The sequence below is a fragment of the Rhododendron vialii genome, chromosome 9a (genome assembly GCF_030253575.1).
Source record: "Rhododendron vialii isolate Sample 1 chromosome 9a, ASM3025357v1".
Lineage (NCBI taxonomy): Eukaryota > Viridiplantae > Streptophyta > Magnoliopsida > Ericales > Ericaceae > Rhododendron > Rhododendron vialii.
Window position 1 is genome coordinate 10923738 of NC_080565.1, and position 18984 is coordinate 10942721.

At 39.6% G+C, this 18984-nt stretch overlaps 1 protein-coding gene across 4 annotated transcripts; it reads left to right on the top strand.

Moving 5' to 3' along the window:
• The first annotated feature begins 680 nt into the window (after positions 1-680).
• Positions 681-17082, top strand: LOC131299428 (uncharacterized). 4 transcript variants are annotated; one of them, XR_009190765.1, is made up of 7 exons: positions 681-1441; positions 6767-7210; positions 9337-9853; positions 13344-15243; positions 15670-15756; positions 16015-16141; positions 16712-17082. XR_009190765.1 is itself a non-coding variant. In XM_058324972.1 (4 exons), the coding sequence occupies exons 1-4, from the start codon at positions 898-900 to the stop codon at positions 14836-14838; spliced, it is 3000 nt and encodes a 999-aa protein (XP_058180955.1). In that variant the 5' UTR covers positions 681-897; the 3' UTR covers positions 14839-15320. The 4 variants fall into 4 exon arrangements, 1 of the variants encoding a protein (XP_058180955.1); XR_009190767.1 differs by lacking the exon at positions 15670-15756; XR_009190766.1 differs by lacking the exon at positions 16712-17082 and having other exon boundaries at positions 16015-16530.
• Positions 17083-18984: the final 1902 nt, after the last annotated feature.

Consider the following 18984-nt stretch of genomic DNA (forward strand, 5'->3'; position numbering starts at 1 on the left):
GTACAAAAAAATGAGATGACAAAAAATAAAATCGAAACTCATAATTGCCCATTTTTTCCTTGTACAAATATATTTCATTCATGTACCTATCAATATTTGATCATGCTAAATTTTCTTGTGACATGACACACTCGATGAGCTCTTCAAAATGAACGATTTCGATCGTTGTGGACCCGACAAAACAGGCCCACAATACCCTAAAACTGAAGCGGACTGAATATGTATAAACTGGACTAGACCTTAACCCTGGCTTTGGTGCGCATGCTCTTACATAGTAGTACAGTAACTTGTCGTATGTCATGTCAAGGAGAGATTATTCCATGCCTCGGGGCATAGCCACGTGGTGCCCCGAGGCTTTCTGCACCACACATTTCAGTATGGACCACTGAAATGTGTGGTGCAGAACACGTGGCTATGCCCTTGGGGCATAGTATAATTTTTCCATGTCAAGCGTGCCATCGCACTTCACTATGGTCCACCAGAAACTGTTAAATTAACACATCCCCATTCCCCACAGCATACTGACTTTGTTTGATTTATTTTTTAAAAAGTTATTTTTGAGAGTTAAGAGGTAATGAATGTAAAAAAATAAAGAAAAAAATTTATTAAAAAATTATTTGGAGAGTTAAAAACTACTCTCAAAAAGTTAAACAAGTTACACCAAGCTGAGTGACTGTATTTCCCTATCCGATCCCCCTTCTGCCCCCGTTCGGGATCTTGTTAGGGCTTTGGAACAGATTTACAAGTACCAAAACAATACACTCCGGAAGTCTCAAAGTGTCGAAGAGACTCTGAATTCGCTGATCAATTAGGTGTCTCTTCTCTCTCTATATTAGGGTTTCCGAGATATACGCAAGGGGTGGGGCTGGGTGTGTGCGTATTTAGGGTTTTTCATTCATGGCCGATCGGAAGTTGGCCGTAGTCAAACAGCAGCCCATATGGATGAAACAAGCCGAAGAGGCCAAGATCAAGAGCGAGGCCGAGAAGGCCGCCGCGGCCAAGGCAGCGTTCGACGCCACCTTCAAGGACGTGGAGAAGAACAGGACAGAGGAGGACAACAACGACTCGTCGGACGGGGATGGAGACGAGGCGGAGGAGGAGGATCTGGCCAGCAAGCCGATCGGGCCGGTGGACCCTGCCAAGTGCGCGGCGGCCGGGACGGGCATCGCCGGCGGCACGGCCTGCGCGCCGTCGTCCTTCGTGGTGGTCACGAAGGATTCGGACGGGCGGAGAGTGCTGAACGGCGGTGCGGAGATTAGGGTTAGGGTTTCGCCTGGAGTGGGGGTTGGGGGATCGGACCAGGATGGGGTGGTGAAGGATATGGGTGATGGGTCGTATACGGTGACGTATGTGGTTCCAAAGAGAGGAAATTATATGGTGAATATTGAGTGTAATGGGAAGGCCATCATGGGCAGCCCATTTCCTGTCTTCTTCAGTCAAGGTACTCTCTTGAAATGCATTTTTCACTCGCACGCACACGCACGGTGTTAGTACTAGTTAGTTGTAGTTAGTGAGGGTTGAACCTAGGTGTGTTTCCGCTAATGGCAAGTTGGTTCCGCTAAATGGTATTTTAGCGGATGTATGTGAGGATAATGATTAGCCTAGAAATCCGTGAAAACATGGGTTTTAGTCTATTTAGTTTATTGGAAATGCCCCTAAGTCTTGGTGCATGGGAGTATAAGGTGCCTAACACTGGGCTACCACTCCACTTGCCGAACTTTGAAATAGGTTACAGTAGTTTTCTGATACTTCGAAAGTTAAAGACAACAAATGTTTTACTGAGTATTGTTTTATTTTGTGTTCTATCTGAGTGCCCGTTTGGCCGCTTCTTGTTAGCCTGGGCCTTTTTATTGGTTTATGTGATTGGTTATTGGAACGGAAGTGATTAGCTATAGTGAGTTATTCCTGTGTTTGGTGGCAGTATATATTGTATTTGGCATAGGTGGTTGTGAATGGGGATGGCAACGGGGCAGATCGGTGGTGGATATTGCAATATCCGAATCCGAATCCGAACCCTCCACCCGCCCACGAATCCGCCCCAAACTCCGAACGGATATATATTTTGATCCTCCATCCCCGCTCCGAATGGAGAATGGAGATCCGATCGGATATCCGAAGATCCGAATTATCAACAATAAGAAAAAAAAGAGAGAATCAGGAATCCTTTGTTTTAAAGCAAAAAAGTACTCGTACTAGAACCACCGCCACCACCATCAGCACCGCCGCCGTAGGCCATCCTCCGACCAGCCATGCTTTGATTCGCCCAAAAAAGGATTTGGTTTTTTTTTTTAGTGACAGTTGTTTTTTGTGTGTGAGATTTGGGGGTAATTGATAGCTTGTGACGGAAGAAGCAGGTGGTGATGATAAAAAAAAATCTGAATCCGTCCCGATATCCGAAAAATCTGATCTGTTCAGGACGGATAACGGATCGGATACGGATGAATCAGTCGAGATGGCCATCCCTAGTTGTGAAGAGGAGTTATTTGTCGCATATATTGGGTAATGGAAATCCTATCATGGGTAGCCCCTTCTGTATTTTTCAGTGAAGGCACTGTCTTGAAACGCTTTGTTTATGTACTTGAATAGCTCCACCATCCACACCCACACTCATCCTTTTCTCTTTTCTCTTCACTGTGGATATGGTCCGGTAGTTTTCAAATACTTCTGTGTATTGTCTTTATATGTGTTCGTAAGTGCCCAATTTGGGTACCAGTCATAAGTATTACCGAATACTGATTATGGAAGAGATAATGGTACAAGCATTGGCTTTGGCTTGGAGTGGAAATTAACTGTTGTATAGCGTATTGTTTTGAGTGTTTTTTGGTGGCAATAGTTGTAGTAATTGAAGTCAAGATTTTCAATTAACTATTTTTACTTGATCTGATGAGTGGTTGGGTATGATTGATGACAATGAGCATTGAGCTACTTTTCAAGCAATTACCCCCTTCTTCATTTGCACGTTTCTGTGTTCTGACAGAGTGTAACATTATTTTGGTCCTACCCAGTTCACCTGCATACGGTGCTGTAGAATTAGGAGAGGTTGCCTGGCAGCCTTGACAACATTCCAATGACTTGAGTTCCTGCCACATCGCTTGAGGCTGTTAGAACTTGCCATCGGCTATGTAACCAAAACTCTCGAATCGTACTGGCATTGGGAAAAAAAGGATCATTAGTTTGATGCTTTATACTATGATTTGTATAATTTGATATTTTACATGACACAAGCTGCCATAAAAGATACTTATTTCGTAGCATTATGCTACTAAATTCTTGTAGATTGTCAGTGTATGCGATTATGCAAGTCCGATAGAAGCATTTGACACCATAGTTGTCAGGATCACACGATCCACGGTTTGATTTGCTGTTCGATTTATGATTCATGCAAAATCGATCCAAATCTACGTGTGAATCAAGGTTTATACAGAATCGGTGATGAATAATACAATTCACGGTTTGATCCACGATCCAATTCAAGTAAATGTGACAATTGTTGCATTCAACGAATATGAAACTCCTTTTACCTTCTTATTTTTGGGGGGAAAACCACGAATATAACTTTATAGAGTGTTAAGTTCGGAAAAACAAAAATCCCATGCAAAATTTGTTCATCATTTGTTGATTAGAATATGTATTCTTGTTTGGAGCATGTTGTTATTCTTTTTTTATCCTCATTTTCCCAAACATAATCTTCTAGGTATGTCTATTGTTAGAGCATCCGCAATGTAATAATCAAAACCGAAGGGTTGCTAAAGTTAGTAATGTTTGCTCAAAAAGGTGCTCCCATTGTAATAATTAAACTTAGCAACCTCTTAACCAATAATCAAATTTGGGCATTTGGATAATCAAAACTAGCAATGTTTTGCCAATAACCAAATTTAGTGGACCCCATATTTTTCAATCAAGTACACCCATTATTACACAAAAACCTTCTCTCCCTACTTTTCTTTTTCAGCAATATTTAAACTGTTTTTGATTTTTTTTTGCGAAACTATTTTTCCAAAAGAATTATTATTATTTTTTTATGCAAAAACTGTTTTTTCAAAAACTGTTCTTTTTAAAAAAACTGTTTTTTTTTTTCAAAAGCTGTTTCTACACAAAAACATTTTTTTTTCAAAAATTGTTTTGATTCTAAAACTTTTTCCCCCAAAACTGTTTTTTTAGAAAATAGTTTTCAAAAAGCTATTTTCTGTTTATCATAACCTGTTTTTATTTATTTTAAAACTATTTTAAATGAATTGTTTTCTATGTTCACAATTTTTAGATTTTTGTAGTTTAAAAAGGTGATGTGACAAGTTTTGGTTATTTAATTTTGGTTTTTCAAGTTTTAAAAAAAAAATTTCAATGAAATAGGCGTGAAATGAAGGAGAGAAGTTTGGAGGGAAAGAGCAGCTGGCAATGAGCCCATTGGTTTTGATCATGGGAAAAAAAAAAAAAAATGTGGGACTTGACATTGCTAACTTTAGCAACCTCTAAATGGATAATCAAAATTTGATGCGGCAAGTTTTGATTATTACATTGTGGATGCTCTTAGTTAAGTGAAATTTCCATAGTTCATTCTCATAGGAGTCAATAGAGGAGCTCAATGTCGTTAAAATGCTATTTAATTTGCTAGACTATATTTATACAAGTAGTTTGAATGTAATTGTATAACATTCTACAGGAACGCAGATTTTTACATATCGATCTCTTTAGTTCTAGTTCCTCTAACTCATACTCCCTCCGTCCCAATTTACTTGTCCCAGTTCTATTCTAACCGGATAAAAAAACTCGTTATATCTTTAAATTGGTAATGAATTTTATATCCAATATGGATCTTGTTTGATAGATCTCGATTTGTTCTATAATACAATGTTTTCAAAATTACCTAAAACATTATAAATTACAAGATATAATCAATCGAAAAGTGGCACGAACTCCCAAAAATGACAATTAAATTGGGACGGAGGGAGTAGATCGTAGCGGGTCTCAAAGTCTTGGACCAACCCACATATGTTGCCATATGAGCAAGTCTCTTACCTACCTACTAAGCTACATAATCATTGTTTAAACATAAGCTTTTGTTTCTACAATGAATCTTTTATATCTTTATGTATGCATATATTATATTTTTCTATGATGGCCAAATCTTTTACGATTCACGGTTTGATTTGATTTTCTTGTTCAAATTTCTAGTGTCTCACAATTAAGCACCCATACACGTGGAAGCTATTGTCTCTATCTCTACGATTGGGCTATTGGTGCATTATGTGTCCCTTACAACTAGTGAAAAATATAGGGCAAACTTCACTTAAACCCCCTGCAGTTTAGTCGATGATCTGATAGACCCCCTGACTTTCATTTGTCAGCATGTAAATCCCTGTGGTTTGTGGACTTTTGTGCACCATTAGGTTTTGCATCCAAACTAACCAAAGGTTTCTTTCATGCACATATGTTGATAGTAGACAGATTTGTAAGACAAAAATATCCTCCCAAACTCTTTACGTTTACAAATAGTTCCACTTTCTCTCTCGTATTTCTCTCTCTTGACTCTTATCCACCCACCCATCCTCCCCTGCCACACACAGCTCCTACACCTCCCCTAGCTCCCCCGATTTCTGTTTTGTGCTAGATGTTTTATATGGGTTCAGATTACAAGTAGTTTATATAACTATTTTTAACGTGAGTGCGCGCGCACGTATGTTTTGTGGGTATTGATATGCAGCCTCACCTGATTACACACCACCAGTTGCTAACCAAAGCAAATCAATTATAGGTGTTCCCACCCGCTTGGAATCTTTTCACAAATTAATTTCTTGAAAAAATTCGTTCGCACTCATGGATACATGCAGAGGAAGACCAACCATGGTAGATTATAATTGATAGCCAAATCACAAAATCGAATTGGAAACTGTTTGATTTCATGGGTTCAAATTCTGACTGGGTTTGATTTTCTAATGGAAAAGGTTCAATTTATCATTTCCATTGGGGGTCGATTTCTGTGTGGGATTTGTTGATTGAGGTTTCATGTGCGGATTGGTCGAAATTGGTTCGATTTTCATTTTGGTTTTACGTTAAAGTTCACTGGAACTTGTTCAGTTTCTGTTTGGGTTAAATTTGGCTAGCTGCAACAGGTTACAATTTTCAATTGGGTTAAGTGGTTTACTGGAATTGATTGAATTCATGCATATTTTGAGTTCTTGATGCCGATTTTAGCCTTCCTTAGTGTGTCAGTTTGATCATACTAGGTAGAATAGTAGTATTTATCTGCTTGTAAATGGACATCATACATATATAAGTACATGTATGTCTGTGTGTATATTGAGGAAGAAGATGGGGACCTTAAGGTCATTTACAAGCACTTTTAACGAATGTTAGCGTTGCACAAAAATCTGCACAAAAATCCAAAAACCACAGGGATTTATGTGGTAGATAAATGAAGGTTGGGGGGTCTAGCCGCACATTGACTAAACCACAGGGGATCTAAGTGAAGCTCGCCTAATTTTAGTAAAGAACAGGGTATTAACCATTTTGTCGATCTTATGTACATCTTAGGAGTACGTGATTTTTCTCGTCGATATTAGGATTTCTGTCGCAATCGTGATTCCTGAGTTGCACAGTCCGTATCTTTTGAATTTCTTAATAACATGTGATTGGCAAAATTATGCTTCTTTTTGTCCACCCCTGCTCCTCATTAGGACACCGTCAATTTATGTTTTAACTGTTCTCGTATTATGGGCAATCCTAGATGTTTGACCGTATTCTGACTGTCAATTTTACGGCTGTGCAGGCACGACTACCGGAGGGCTACTGGGTCTAGCTCCAGCGGCTACATATCCGAATTTAGTTAACCAGACAATGCCAAATATGCCTAATTATTCGGGTTCTTTTTCATCTGGGTCATTCCCAGGATTGCTTGGAATGATTCCTGGTCTCGTCCCTGGTGCTTCAGGTGGGGTAGTGTTGCCTGGGATTGGAGCTTCTCTTGGTGAATTGTGCAGAGAGTATCTTAATGGACGCTGTGCAAAGACTGATTGTAAATTCATTCACCCGCCTCACAATTTGCTAATGACTGCATTAGCTGCCACAACCTCCATGGGAACTCTGAGTCAAGTGCCTATGGCACCTTCTGCTGCTGCAATGGCTGCCGCTCAGGCAATTGTTGCTGCACAAGCCCTCCAAGCCCATGCTGCTCAGGCCCAAGCACAACTGCAGTCTGCAAAAGACTCTTCTGGTATTCATTGCCTCTTACTGTGCGGTTTACTTTAAGAACTAATGGTTAATGGTGAATGGTCAATTGTTTGATTGCCTGGTCCTGTTTAACTTTTTACGGACATCTGAAATCAATACTATGGTGGTTTAGTTTACTTCTTTTATAGGATGTGCATTAGTGTTATAAAAAGCACGTGTTTAGGCCCTAGGCAAGGATAGGGTCTGCATAGCAAGTAATAAGCAGTGAGGTGGGCTAAGGCGCATCAGGCCCACGCTTTTTTATGAGGCTGAACTGGCCCGCCTCTTGCGCTTTTTTGTTTATTTTGATGTTTGTATAACTTGAACTTATAGTAGCCACTGATGATGGATTGAGTTTACAATGGTTAGAGTATCTCACTATTATAAGCTTTGTATGATCTGTTTGAAACATATTGATGGAAGCAATGAGTGGTTGATTGGGATGCTAAATGTAGCATTTAGGCTCCGTTCAGTTGTCAGGAAAGTGTAGGAAAGGATGAGAAAATCAACTTTCTCATAACTTTTGTAGTGTTTAGTTGCCAGGAAAGTAGTGGGAAAAATGTTCTTAAGTTTTCCTGCAAGATTTACTTTCTTGCAAAAGTGATCCGGCCAAAAGCATAGGATTTTGCGGGAAAGTTTTCTGCATTGTTGGGCCAAAATAATTGGAGGATAAGAAAAAAAACGAATGACGCCAATACCAAAAAAAATACGAATTAGGTTCTTAGAAAGGCACTTTGAAATTTACGTGAGCAATAACAATTTCGACTACTGTGATGCTTTCTAAGATAATTGTTGTAGAAAAAATTAGTAATTGATTTTTTTTGGAAGTATTTATTTATCTTGTCATTAGTCTTCAGTTTTGTTTTGTACTTACTAATCATCAGTTTATCAATGAGTTTTTGTATCGGCAACTAATCAAGCATAGTTATTTAACATTTGTTTATTTAGTTATCATCTACTTATTTTTTAAGCTTCATGTTAAGGCTTTGCATTAGATAAAATACATTTTCCGATATGTGTTAGTTCTCAAAGTTACTTTTAGCCATGGGAAATAAAGAAGTTTCTCATAAGTGTCTTTTTCCGACAAATGAACCACTAAACTTTAGTTTTCCTGCCTAAAAATTTTGTCAAATGAACACTCATAGGAAAATAGATTTCTTTTTCCTTTACTTCACTTTACTTGACTTTTCCTGAGAATAACTTTCCTGTACAACATTCCTGGCAACTGAACGGAGCCTTAGTAGACATAGAAGAGTAATGAGAAGAATTGGAAGAGGGATGTCAGATGAAGGAGAATGTGGATGGATAAAAAGTGGGTCATGACGAGGAAGATGTTTTGTTCGGAAGTTTAGCATATTAATACTCATTGCCCCTAGATTTTGATGTCAGCATTTTTTATATCAGATGGAGGAGGATGTGGATGGATAAAAAGTGGGTCATGATGAGGAAGATGTTTTGTTAGGAAGTTAACATATTAATACTCATTTCCCCTAGATTTTGATGTCAGCATTTTTGGTCGTGTTTTCTGAATTTTTGTTAGTTTTTCATCAAATTTTGTGGATTAATCAATTGTCTTGATGAGAGGAATCTAGAAAGTGAAATATTATGACACAAAATGCGAAAAAAGTTTGAAAAATGCAGTTTTGTTAGTCTTTTCTGAATTTTTTTCAACTTTGGTCAATGTTTTTATACTTCTCCGGGATTCCTCTTGTTGAGATGAATGGTTATTATGAAATTTTTTTGAAAAAAAGAAGTAACATACCATTCACTAAGCATAAAAATACAAACTGTCTTTAAGAATAATTAATTGGGCTAACCCCCCAGCCCTTATTTCCTAAGACATCCGTTTTTTATGTATGTTGATTGATTTTCCTATCATTTGGCGATTTTTGAAACCCCAGACGTAGTTACTGCAGTTGGTAACAGATATCCTAACGTGTGGGAACATACCTGTTTTTTAGTATGTACTGGAGTTGATTTTCACCTTACCAGAGGTAAGCTTTTTGCTCAAGATATTTGATTCCTTGATTAGCAAAAAGTTTGTTTCTTTTTCGTTGCTTGTGTTTTATCTACTACTGGTCGGCGGTCACGTATTGGAGAGTTACATAATATTCGCGTTCTTCTTATCAGGATCAGCTGAAAAAGATGCCAAGACTCTCTCTCTGAAGAGAACTCTGCAAGTTAGCAACCTCAGCCCACTTCTCACAGCGGACCAGTTGAAACAACTTTTTAGTTTTTGTGGCACAGTTCTTGAATGCAGCATCACTGATTCAAAGCATTTTGCATACATAGAATACTCAAAACCAGAAGAAGCAACCGCCGCTTTGGCGTTGAACAATATGGATGTGGGGGGCCGCCCATTGAATGTTGAAATGGCCAAATCACTTCCTTCAAAACCCCCTCTTTTGAATACACCACTTGCTTCATCTTCATTTCCCTTGGCAATGCAGCAAGCTGTTGCTATGCAACAGATGCAATTCCAGCAGGCCCTGTTAATGCAACAAACAATGGCGGCACAACAAGCAGCTAGCCGAGCTGCAACCATGAAGAGTGCAACAGAACTTGCAGCTGCCAGAGCAGCTGAAATAAGTAGAAGTTTGAAACCTGATGGACCAAATGAAGATAAGGAAGCCAACCCAAAATCTAGGTATGTATATTCATTAAACGATCACTAATCTTCTTGTGTGTGAACTTCCTCGGGAATCGCTTCTCAAATAAATTAGGGATATTGTTGTTACGAGCCAAGAATGGTTTCCTTTCACTTATTGCTGGAAGTTGAATGATGTAAAATCTGAATATTCAGTGACTGTGTTGGTTAAGGCAACAGAAAGGTTTAGTTGCCTCATTTAGCTACAACGGGTTGAATGCATTTAGAGTCGTCATGAATTATTCTCGAACATTTTCTGTTTTTTGGAAAGCAGGGTCCTTGAAATGTTGCCTGGGCAAGTTTTTTTTTTTCCCTTGTGCCTGTGCAGTTCTTTTTTTTTATTGACGGACAGCCATAGGAAGGCATAGTAAGAATTGTAAAATGTGAGATTAGAGTTTGTCTGCGGATTGAACTAGTAATGGGACAAGTAAATCTGTAAACGAGCTAAATACATAAATAGGCTACCAAGAAAGAAACACTCCAAGACGCCCCCTCAAGCTGGACCATAGATATCAAACATGCCCAGCTTGAAGGAAAACTGGTAGAAGAAGAGCAAGCCAAAGGTTTTGTAAGAATGTCACCCAATTGATCACGAACATAAGGCTTGTTTTGTGATGATGTCTTTCCTCAGCAATAAATCCAAAATAAAATGACAATCAACCTCTGCTTAGTATGCTCATAGGATACATGATTGTTGACAATAATGTTAGCAACTTGATTATCACTAAACATCTACGTAGCAGTTGGGATACGAATGGTGAAATCAAGAAGTGAACTAACCCGCAACATTTCAGAGGCTGTATGGGCATAGAGCATGGTACTTGCCTTCAGCAATAAAACGGACCAACATTTGGCTTCTTACTATGCCAAGTATTAAGGTTACCTCCAAGGAAGGTACAATGTCCAGACATGGATCGCCTGTCCAAATGACAACCTGCCCAATGGACATCACTATACCCAGTCACTAACAAAGAAGTAGGTCAGTAGAGCAAGGCATGGCGAGGGACGTTTTCAAATAGCTCATAAATTGCCAAACGTCTTAAAAATGCGGTTGGTGAGGAGTGAGGGACATCCATAAGTTGACTCACAAGACAACATGTAATTTCTGGACGAGTAGCAGTGAGATAATCAACTTGGGATAAATCAACTTCCCAAGAAGGCGTCTACACAACCAACATTAGAAAATGGTTCTCCCATGTTCAACATCAAGCTTAATAGTGGAGTGTCAACGCCGTGAGCACCTAGAGGACCAGCCTTGGATAGAAGATCAAGTACATATTTTTGGTGCAGTTGGGGTAGTCCCTGCGACGAGCGAGCTACCTTAGTTCTAAGAAAATAACGAAGAGCACCCAAATCCTCGGTACGAATTGCTGCCCAAGATGCCCCTTCAAAGCAGCAATACAACCAATCATCGCCAGGAATAGGGATATCATGAACATAAACTATCAACACAATAGTGCCAGCTGAAGAGTGACAAGTAACAACCGAATGATCAAAAGTAGAACTTGGAAACCATAGGCAATAGAGGTAGAACTTAACCTATCAAACTAGGCACAAGGAGATTGTTTCAGGCCTCACGAGGCTCGCAAACGATACATAAGATGCTCACTGCCAGAAATAATATATCTTGGTGGTTATCCATGCACACTTTCTCCTGAAGATGACCATGAAGGAAGCATTTCTTGATTAGCTAGCTGACATGAAGGCCAAGAATGATTAACGATAACAGAAATAAAGATACAAACAGAGTTAAGATGAGCCACAGGAGAAGAGTCTCTAAATAATCAACTGTTTGTAGTAATTTATGTAACACTGGAGAGCATTCACCCTCTGCAAGGGTGGTATGCTCATTACGTGTCTCACTTTGCCAATCAAAACCGTTAAGTTTTTCTAGTGTCGTTTTTTAGAAGACCGTGACAAAATTCATCTTAATTAGATATCTATAAGTGATTCATCTAGGAGTTTATTAGTAGTTTTTTAAATTCTTGACTGGAAATTGAACTTTTAGATTAAATGCTTACGAATATCTGATTACTGAATTTTAGTAGTCTCTTAAAAAATGAATTTGGACAAAATGAACGGTTTTGATTATCGTTGTGAAATACGGAATGAGCATATCCTCTCGAGGGTGAACAAAGTGAGGGTGAACAATATTGCTCTCATGACACTGACACTTTTCCAGAGGTCACACATACTAGTGTTGGATTCTTCGCTGACACCAACACTCTTTGGACACTCTCCATACATGTGTTCGACGCTCAATCAGAAGTGTCTTGTATTTTTCTCAACTTTTTCCATTTGGACACTTGGTAAATGGTAACACGCTAGGGACACTCTATGGACACTAGGGTGTCTTCTTTTCGGATGATAGATGTATGATTGATTGAATATAAAGACTTGTAAGTTGGAAAACGTTTTTGTTGAAATACATTGATGAGTTATATGTTGATAAATGTTAAAATCCGGATATATGGTTTTTTTTTATTTATTGTAATTTGAGGCCTGTTTTTTTGCTTCTATTTAAATAATAAATTAAGCATATATGTTTTCCTAAGCGTGCCCGGATGTGTTGTGTTCTCCAATTTTTAGAAATTTACGTGTCGAAGTGTAGGTGTCATGTCCGTGCCTGGTCACATGTCAGTGGGGTGCTTAATATCCATCCGGTTGTTGAGTGACCATTCAAGATTTTGTATTTTCTTTGAGTATCTTAACCTCAGGATTGAAATGGGTGAAAATATTTTAGGTAATAGTCAAGTTCTTAAGCATGAGTGAAGCATCTCTACAAATTCGTGTTTTTTTACTGTTGCTAGTTGCTGCTATAGTCTTATTACTGCTGGATAATCTATTGGAGGAACATGCAAGCCTTATTAAGTGTCTTTTGTCCTCGATTGGCGTCTGAGAATGTTCCATAGGAGAACTTTCAAGTCACTTGTTACAACTATTTTGTGAGCTTGGCTTATTGTAGGTTTGTCATCTCTCTCTCTCTCTGTGTGTGCGTGCGCGCGTGCACAGGTTTTGACATTTGTGGCGTTGCTTAGACATGTAATACTTGAAAATTATTTGCTTTTTGTATTCATCAAGAGAACCTTTTTCTTTCTGGTTTAGGAGTATGGGAGGGGAGCACATGTAATGCGTGTGTCCCTCATGCCATTATAGTTCTCCTCCCTTGTGCTTGGTTATTTTTGTCCTACCCATTTACTTATCTGTATCATAAACTTATACCTCACTGCTCCCTCATGATTGAGGAGGTGAGTCTCCTCAGATTTGGGGTTCATTAGATGGGGATGACCACGTGTTTATCTAATTTAGTTATAGCAATGGAATTCAATGGTAGAAGCTGATGTTCTGTGGAATTTGAGTTTCTCATCGAGTGGCCATTTTCCCCATGTGATGGAATGGTTTCATTACCATTTTTCAGTAATTGCTTATGTTTATTCGACTTTGTCATTCTTGACTGGATTTACGTTTATATTCATATTATTTTTCTCAGGTCACCATCCGCCACTCGTGCAAGGTCAAAGTCTAGGTCCAAGTCCAGGTCAAGGTCACCTGTCAGTTTTAGGAGGAGGAGGTCCCGATCTTTCTCTCCTCGATCCCGTTTTTCTAGAGATTATAGAGCCAGATCCCCATTGAGATTCCGCAATTACTCCAGCTATGATAATGACCGGCGCTTCTATAGGGACAAAAAGGATGACATTGAGGGTAGAAGGTGGGATTCAGGTAGATCACATGGCCGACATTCTTCAGTTTCTAGGAGAAACAGGAGTAGGAGCATGAGCCCTCGAACTAGAAAATCATATCGCGATGTTTCTACTTCACCTAAACATAATCGAGAAAGTTCAAAGCATAGGTCAAAGAAGTCTTCCCATGCTAGTTCAAGATCACCAGGGCATCATAGAGGAAGTAAGTCCTCTCCGAGAAATGATGACGACAACAGCAAATCAAGACTCAGGAGGCGGTCCACTTCAAAATCTCCAGAAGTTGGGCATCACTCTGATGATAAACTAGGTGGACGCAAAGAAGAAAAGTCAAAGCACCAAGACAGAAGGCGGTCGAGGTCAGTGTCAGGAGAAGGTAGGCGTTCTAGTGGAAGTAGGTTGTCTACAAGAGCTGCAGATGAAACCAAATCAAAACTGCGAAGGCGGTCGATATCTCCTGAAGATCAGAACCACTCTAGAGATAAAACAGAGAGAGACAGAGATGGGAAGCCAAAGTACCGGGAGAGAAGGCGGTCCAGGTCAAAATCTCCTGAATATAAGAATCACTCGAGAGATAAAACAGAGAGAGACAGAGATGAAAAGCCAAGGTACCTGGAGAGAAGGCGGTCCAGGTCAATATCTCCTGAATATAAGAATCACTCGAGAGATAAAATAGAGAGAGACAAAGATGAGAAGCGTCACAAAGGAAGTAGAGTGGCTTCTGAAGATAAGCATCACTCCAGAGGGAAAAGGGGGAGAGAAAGAGATGAGAAGCCAAAATACCACGACAGAAGACAGTCAAGGTCGACATCTGCAGAAGGTAAGCGGCATCACAAAGGAAGTAGTACATCCCCAAGACATTCAGATGAAGGTAAATCAAGAAACAGGAGGAGGTGCTCGAGGTCGAAATCTGCAGAAACTATACACTTTTCTGATGATAATGGGAAAGATGAAATTAAGGATGAAAAGCTGAAGCATATTGGTGTCAGACCTGCCAAATCTAATGATGAGGCCTCTCAGATGCCTGACTTGGAGTCAAAGGATTTAGTGAATTTGGAGGATGATGGGACATCTGCCTCTTCTCCCGTGACTTACAAAAAATGTTCATCAGCTATACTAGATGACAGCTTAGAAGGTGTGAGTAATTGTGGTAAGAATGAGGATAAACATGAGAATAAGGACGAGTATGAGGATGGGGATAAGCATGAAAATTCTGGATCGGAAGACATCAATTATGAGGAAACAGAGGCTACGGTAATGTATCAACATTTTTCTGAAGAAACATAATCCAAGCATGATGATGTTGACCTTTGTGGGTGGTCTGTGTTTCTATGATGGAAACTGGGTCCATTTTTTTGAGTTGGAGTGATCTTGAATTTGTTAGCCGAAGAAGGGTTCAGAGGGTTGTCAGTGGAGTTCCTGCAAGAGGGGCAGAGTCCTCAGACGATTACCTAGTGTTTCTTTTGGTGCTCGGAATTTTCCCCTGGCTTTTTAACTCAACATTGAATAATTTATTCTGTTTCTTTTTTTCCCCCCCTTTTTTTCTCTTTCTCCTTTCGCAGGTTCAGTTGGAACAGATTGATTGCTATGTCTGAGCTGAACATATATGGTTCAAGGATTTCATGAAGTCTGCTGCTCTTCTGTCCTGGATTGATGTGCAATATTTTTATCAAACTTCTTTAGCTGCTTGATGTATGTTGAACTATATTCTCTATTACTATCAGTGGATTTCTGGATTGAAGTGACTATGTCATGGACTATTATTATTCTCCCTGCTACTTAACTTAAGATTCATAGATCCAGTCGTACATGTAGGATGGGGGATTTGCATACTAAATATTGCAGGTCTATCTGATCTAAAGAAGCTTCTGCACATATAATGTTGGGGTAATATGATTTAGGTTGTGAAGCAGTACTATAGGTTTGTTGCTTTTCTGAAAATTAATTCCCTTGAGTCACTGAGTTCCATGTCTGATTTCCTTTCTTTCTGTCCACTAGTGATTTAGGTGTATTAGCGTTTGTGTTAGGTATTATACTGATTAGGTTTGTTATTCTCATTTAGTTACTCATAGGCTCCAACAATAACCTTTGATGGTCTGGGGGCATGTTGTGTTCCAGACATTGCAGGTAATATGCATGCTGGTTTCTTTTGGCGTTTTATCAGATCCATTTGGCTGGGTTGTTTTTGTCAATTTGTATCTGAAGGTATGCCATTAAAAATTTTGGTATTTTTAGGATGGGTTTTGCTGTTAAGGTTTTTGCAAATTATTGAAATCTTACTAGTGTTAACTGACAAGTTTGGGCTCAAATTTTTTTCATTAAGAAGCTTAAGTTTGTAATGTGCACCACCATTTCTGTATGGACCTCACTCCTTTCCTCTCTTTTTTCCATTTTCTTTTTTCTTCTTATTTCCCTCCCCCATTTCTTTGTTTTTTTTTTCCTTCTCCGCATATTGATTACTAGGTAAGCTACTTTTAAGGCCGTCTGCCAGCAGTTGTCGCATTGCTGAGATGAACAGCATCATTGTTACACCACGTTGCGTATGAGGCGATAGTTACACCAAGTTCCGGTGAATTTCGAAGGGTATCAGGTAACTGCTCTGTGAATTGGTTGGGTTTTGTTCTTTTCGATACAAGTTTGATATGTTTGGAGGTTTCTCTGCTCATGTCCCGGATAGAGCTGTTGGAACTGACCATGTTCCTCTTGTTCTATATGAACAATATTATCTGCTCGGAAACTTAGTTGGTCATTGTCACTTCTCCTTAACTTGTTTAGGGGCTTTATTTTTAAATAGCTTTGCTACTCCAATAGCATCATGGTTTTTGTTTTCTAGTTTTGTCATTCGGTTGGGGACTTGTGGCCTGAACATCTTGTTTTAGATTAATTTTTCTGAAGTCATGGTGATTCTGTTGATGACTGTAGTTCAACTGTTCAAGGAACCATAAAGAATAGCATCAATGAGTAAATATCTAGACGTTGCTTAAATACTTCTTTCGAAGATTACAATTTGGCCTTATTAGGTGTATTCATCTTCAGATTACTGCATAATGTTTTGATCAATGTCTAAAACCATTATCTTTCATGTTCTTCTCTCTCTCTGCGTTTTGTTTTATTCTTTTCCGTTGCCCGATTCCCTCCTTTCTTTATTACATCTTGGTAGGCTGGTAAAGGCGGATTGGGAGCTCAAATCCTCGTTCCCAACACTGGGCTCAATTCAGTCTGCAAAAAAACGGATGTCACTCCCTGTGTTTCGGTTTTTCTTTTGCCTTTTTTGTTTTTTTTACCCTCTTCTCCCCCAACTTCTCTTTAGGTGGTTCTGCAAGGAATGGCCGACGGAAAACAGGCACCGAACTTACCTGGCACATTTGAAATCCGTTAGTAAGAATTGGTTTCTCTTACTTGGTTGTTGGGGACCTTGGGGGTGTTATATTTACTCGTTGAAATCTATTTGTGAAAGATCCAGAACTAGTGCTTGACTTGAAATGTTATGGAGTTAATTCAAAGACTTGTCTGCGAGACTTGGAATTTTTTTCCCTTTCCCGGTTAGTGCAGTCCTAGTGTTCGGGAGTTAATTCAAAGACTTGTCTGCGAGACTTGGAATTTTTTTTCCCTTTCCTGGTTAGTGCAGTCCTAGTGTTCGGTACCCAATATGTGCATCTACTTATCTCCATTTTTTTTTTTTTTTTTGACTCCATTTATGTTTGATCAATCATTTTGTCTGGTTCATCTATGCATATGAAAGTATTTAGTTTATATTTGTGAATCAACTGAAACTAGAACCTTAGTTCTTCTTGTGTAAAGTTGTCTGTATTATATTTAGTCTACTTGTTTTTTGGATCAAGCAAAATTGAGTTTTCGTGAAATGCTTCAAGGATGGCGAGGATAATTTTACAGCCCTGTTGATCCGAGCTTTGAAGGCTCGTCATTTTGAGCTTGTTTGGTTGACGGTTTTCAAACTTATTTTATTAGAAAGAAAGGAAAATTATTTTCACACCCTCTTTTTTACAATCCACACCCCTTTTTGTACAATTAACACTCTTTTCCTTTCTTTCTCCAGTGGTTCCAGTTTCGAAGAGGGAAGTTTTTTTTTGGTAGACTGGAAAACAAAGAAACTACATCCGGCCCCCTCTTAACCGAGAGGGGGTACAATGAGCGTATATATCTCTAAGGCTACACCTCTCAAGTCATGTTTGCCTCCAACAAAAGAATGATGTCGTCGAGCGGAATGACGTTCAACACCATTCTCTCTTCTCGATCAACTTCTGTAGTTGCTAGTCTGTCTGCCACCTTGTTGCCTTTGCAAAGTGTGTTTCAAGGTGCAACTTGTTGAAGCCATTAGTGCTTCGCATTCTTTGATGAGGACTGAGGTGAGTGTAGTGGGGGCTCTTCATTGATGAGAGCAATTGCTGCTGTGGAATCAGATGCCACCTCCATGGCCTCAATACCCTGGTTTTGAATCAACTCCGATCCCCTAAACAAGCCTCGTGCAATCTTCAAGTCTCCTAAAAAAGCCGGGATCCAATGGCCCCTTTATTCCCTGAATACTCCACCAAAGCCGGCTGATCCTGGGTTTCCACGAGAGCTTCCATCCGTGTTGAGCTTCGTCTTTCCTACTCCTGGGAACAGGAAATGGAAAAAACTGAGTGATTTCAGAAGCGAAGGCAAGGCTCCTATGATTAATAGCATTTGGGTTAGTAGAGATGTTAGCGCAGACTTTTCTATTGAGAGCTAACCAAATTTTCCACAGAATAACCATAATTAAAACACTTTGAAAGTAACCCCGAGTTTATGTTATAGTGTTTGATCTTCCCATGCATGCAAATCCAAAGGAAACCTTTCAATTTAGCAGGTATTTTCAAGTTCCAAATCCAATTCCGATTCACATTAGTTATAGGATTGAGCCACTTATGACGGTCGGAGGTGGTGGTGAAGAGAAGCTGGGAGCAAAGTGGAAGTGGGAAAGTGGTGGTGGTGGCAGTTGCATCGGCGAGAAGAGCCCGGCAGTGTGGTTAGTGATTTTTGGGGCTAAGGAAGCAGGGGAGAAGACAGTGAGGGATTGGATGTGGTGTGATCTTTTAAGTTTTGTTATTGAGGACACGGGTCGTCGTTTTATAATTGTTTTTTAGATCTTTGATGAGTCATTTGTCGACTCAGTAGCCCGAATGACGTGGGGTCGACTGTGGTGCTTGGTCAATCTCTCGGATTGGCATAACTTTAGTCCACTCACTTGATATGCATGAAGGGATGCCCAAAGAAAAAGAAACTTGGAAGGGGATAGCGATCAATTCTTGGGAACGCGACGTGACAAGTAGCCATGGCAATTAAGGGTCATCATCGGGCTGGGCTGGCCCAGCCCGCTAAGGCACTATCCAAGTCTGCCCGTGGGCAGGGTTGAGTGGGCTTTTTGTCTTTTTGCAGGTCGGGCTGTGTTTC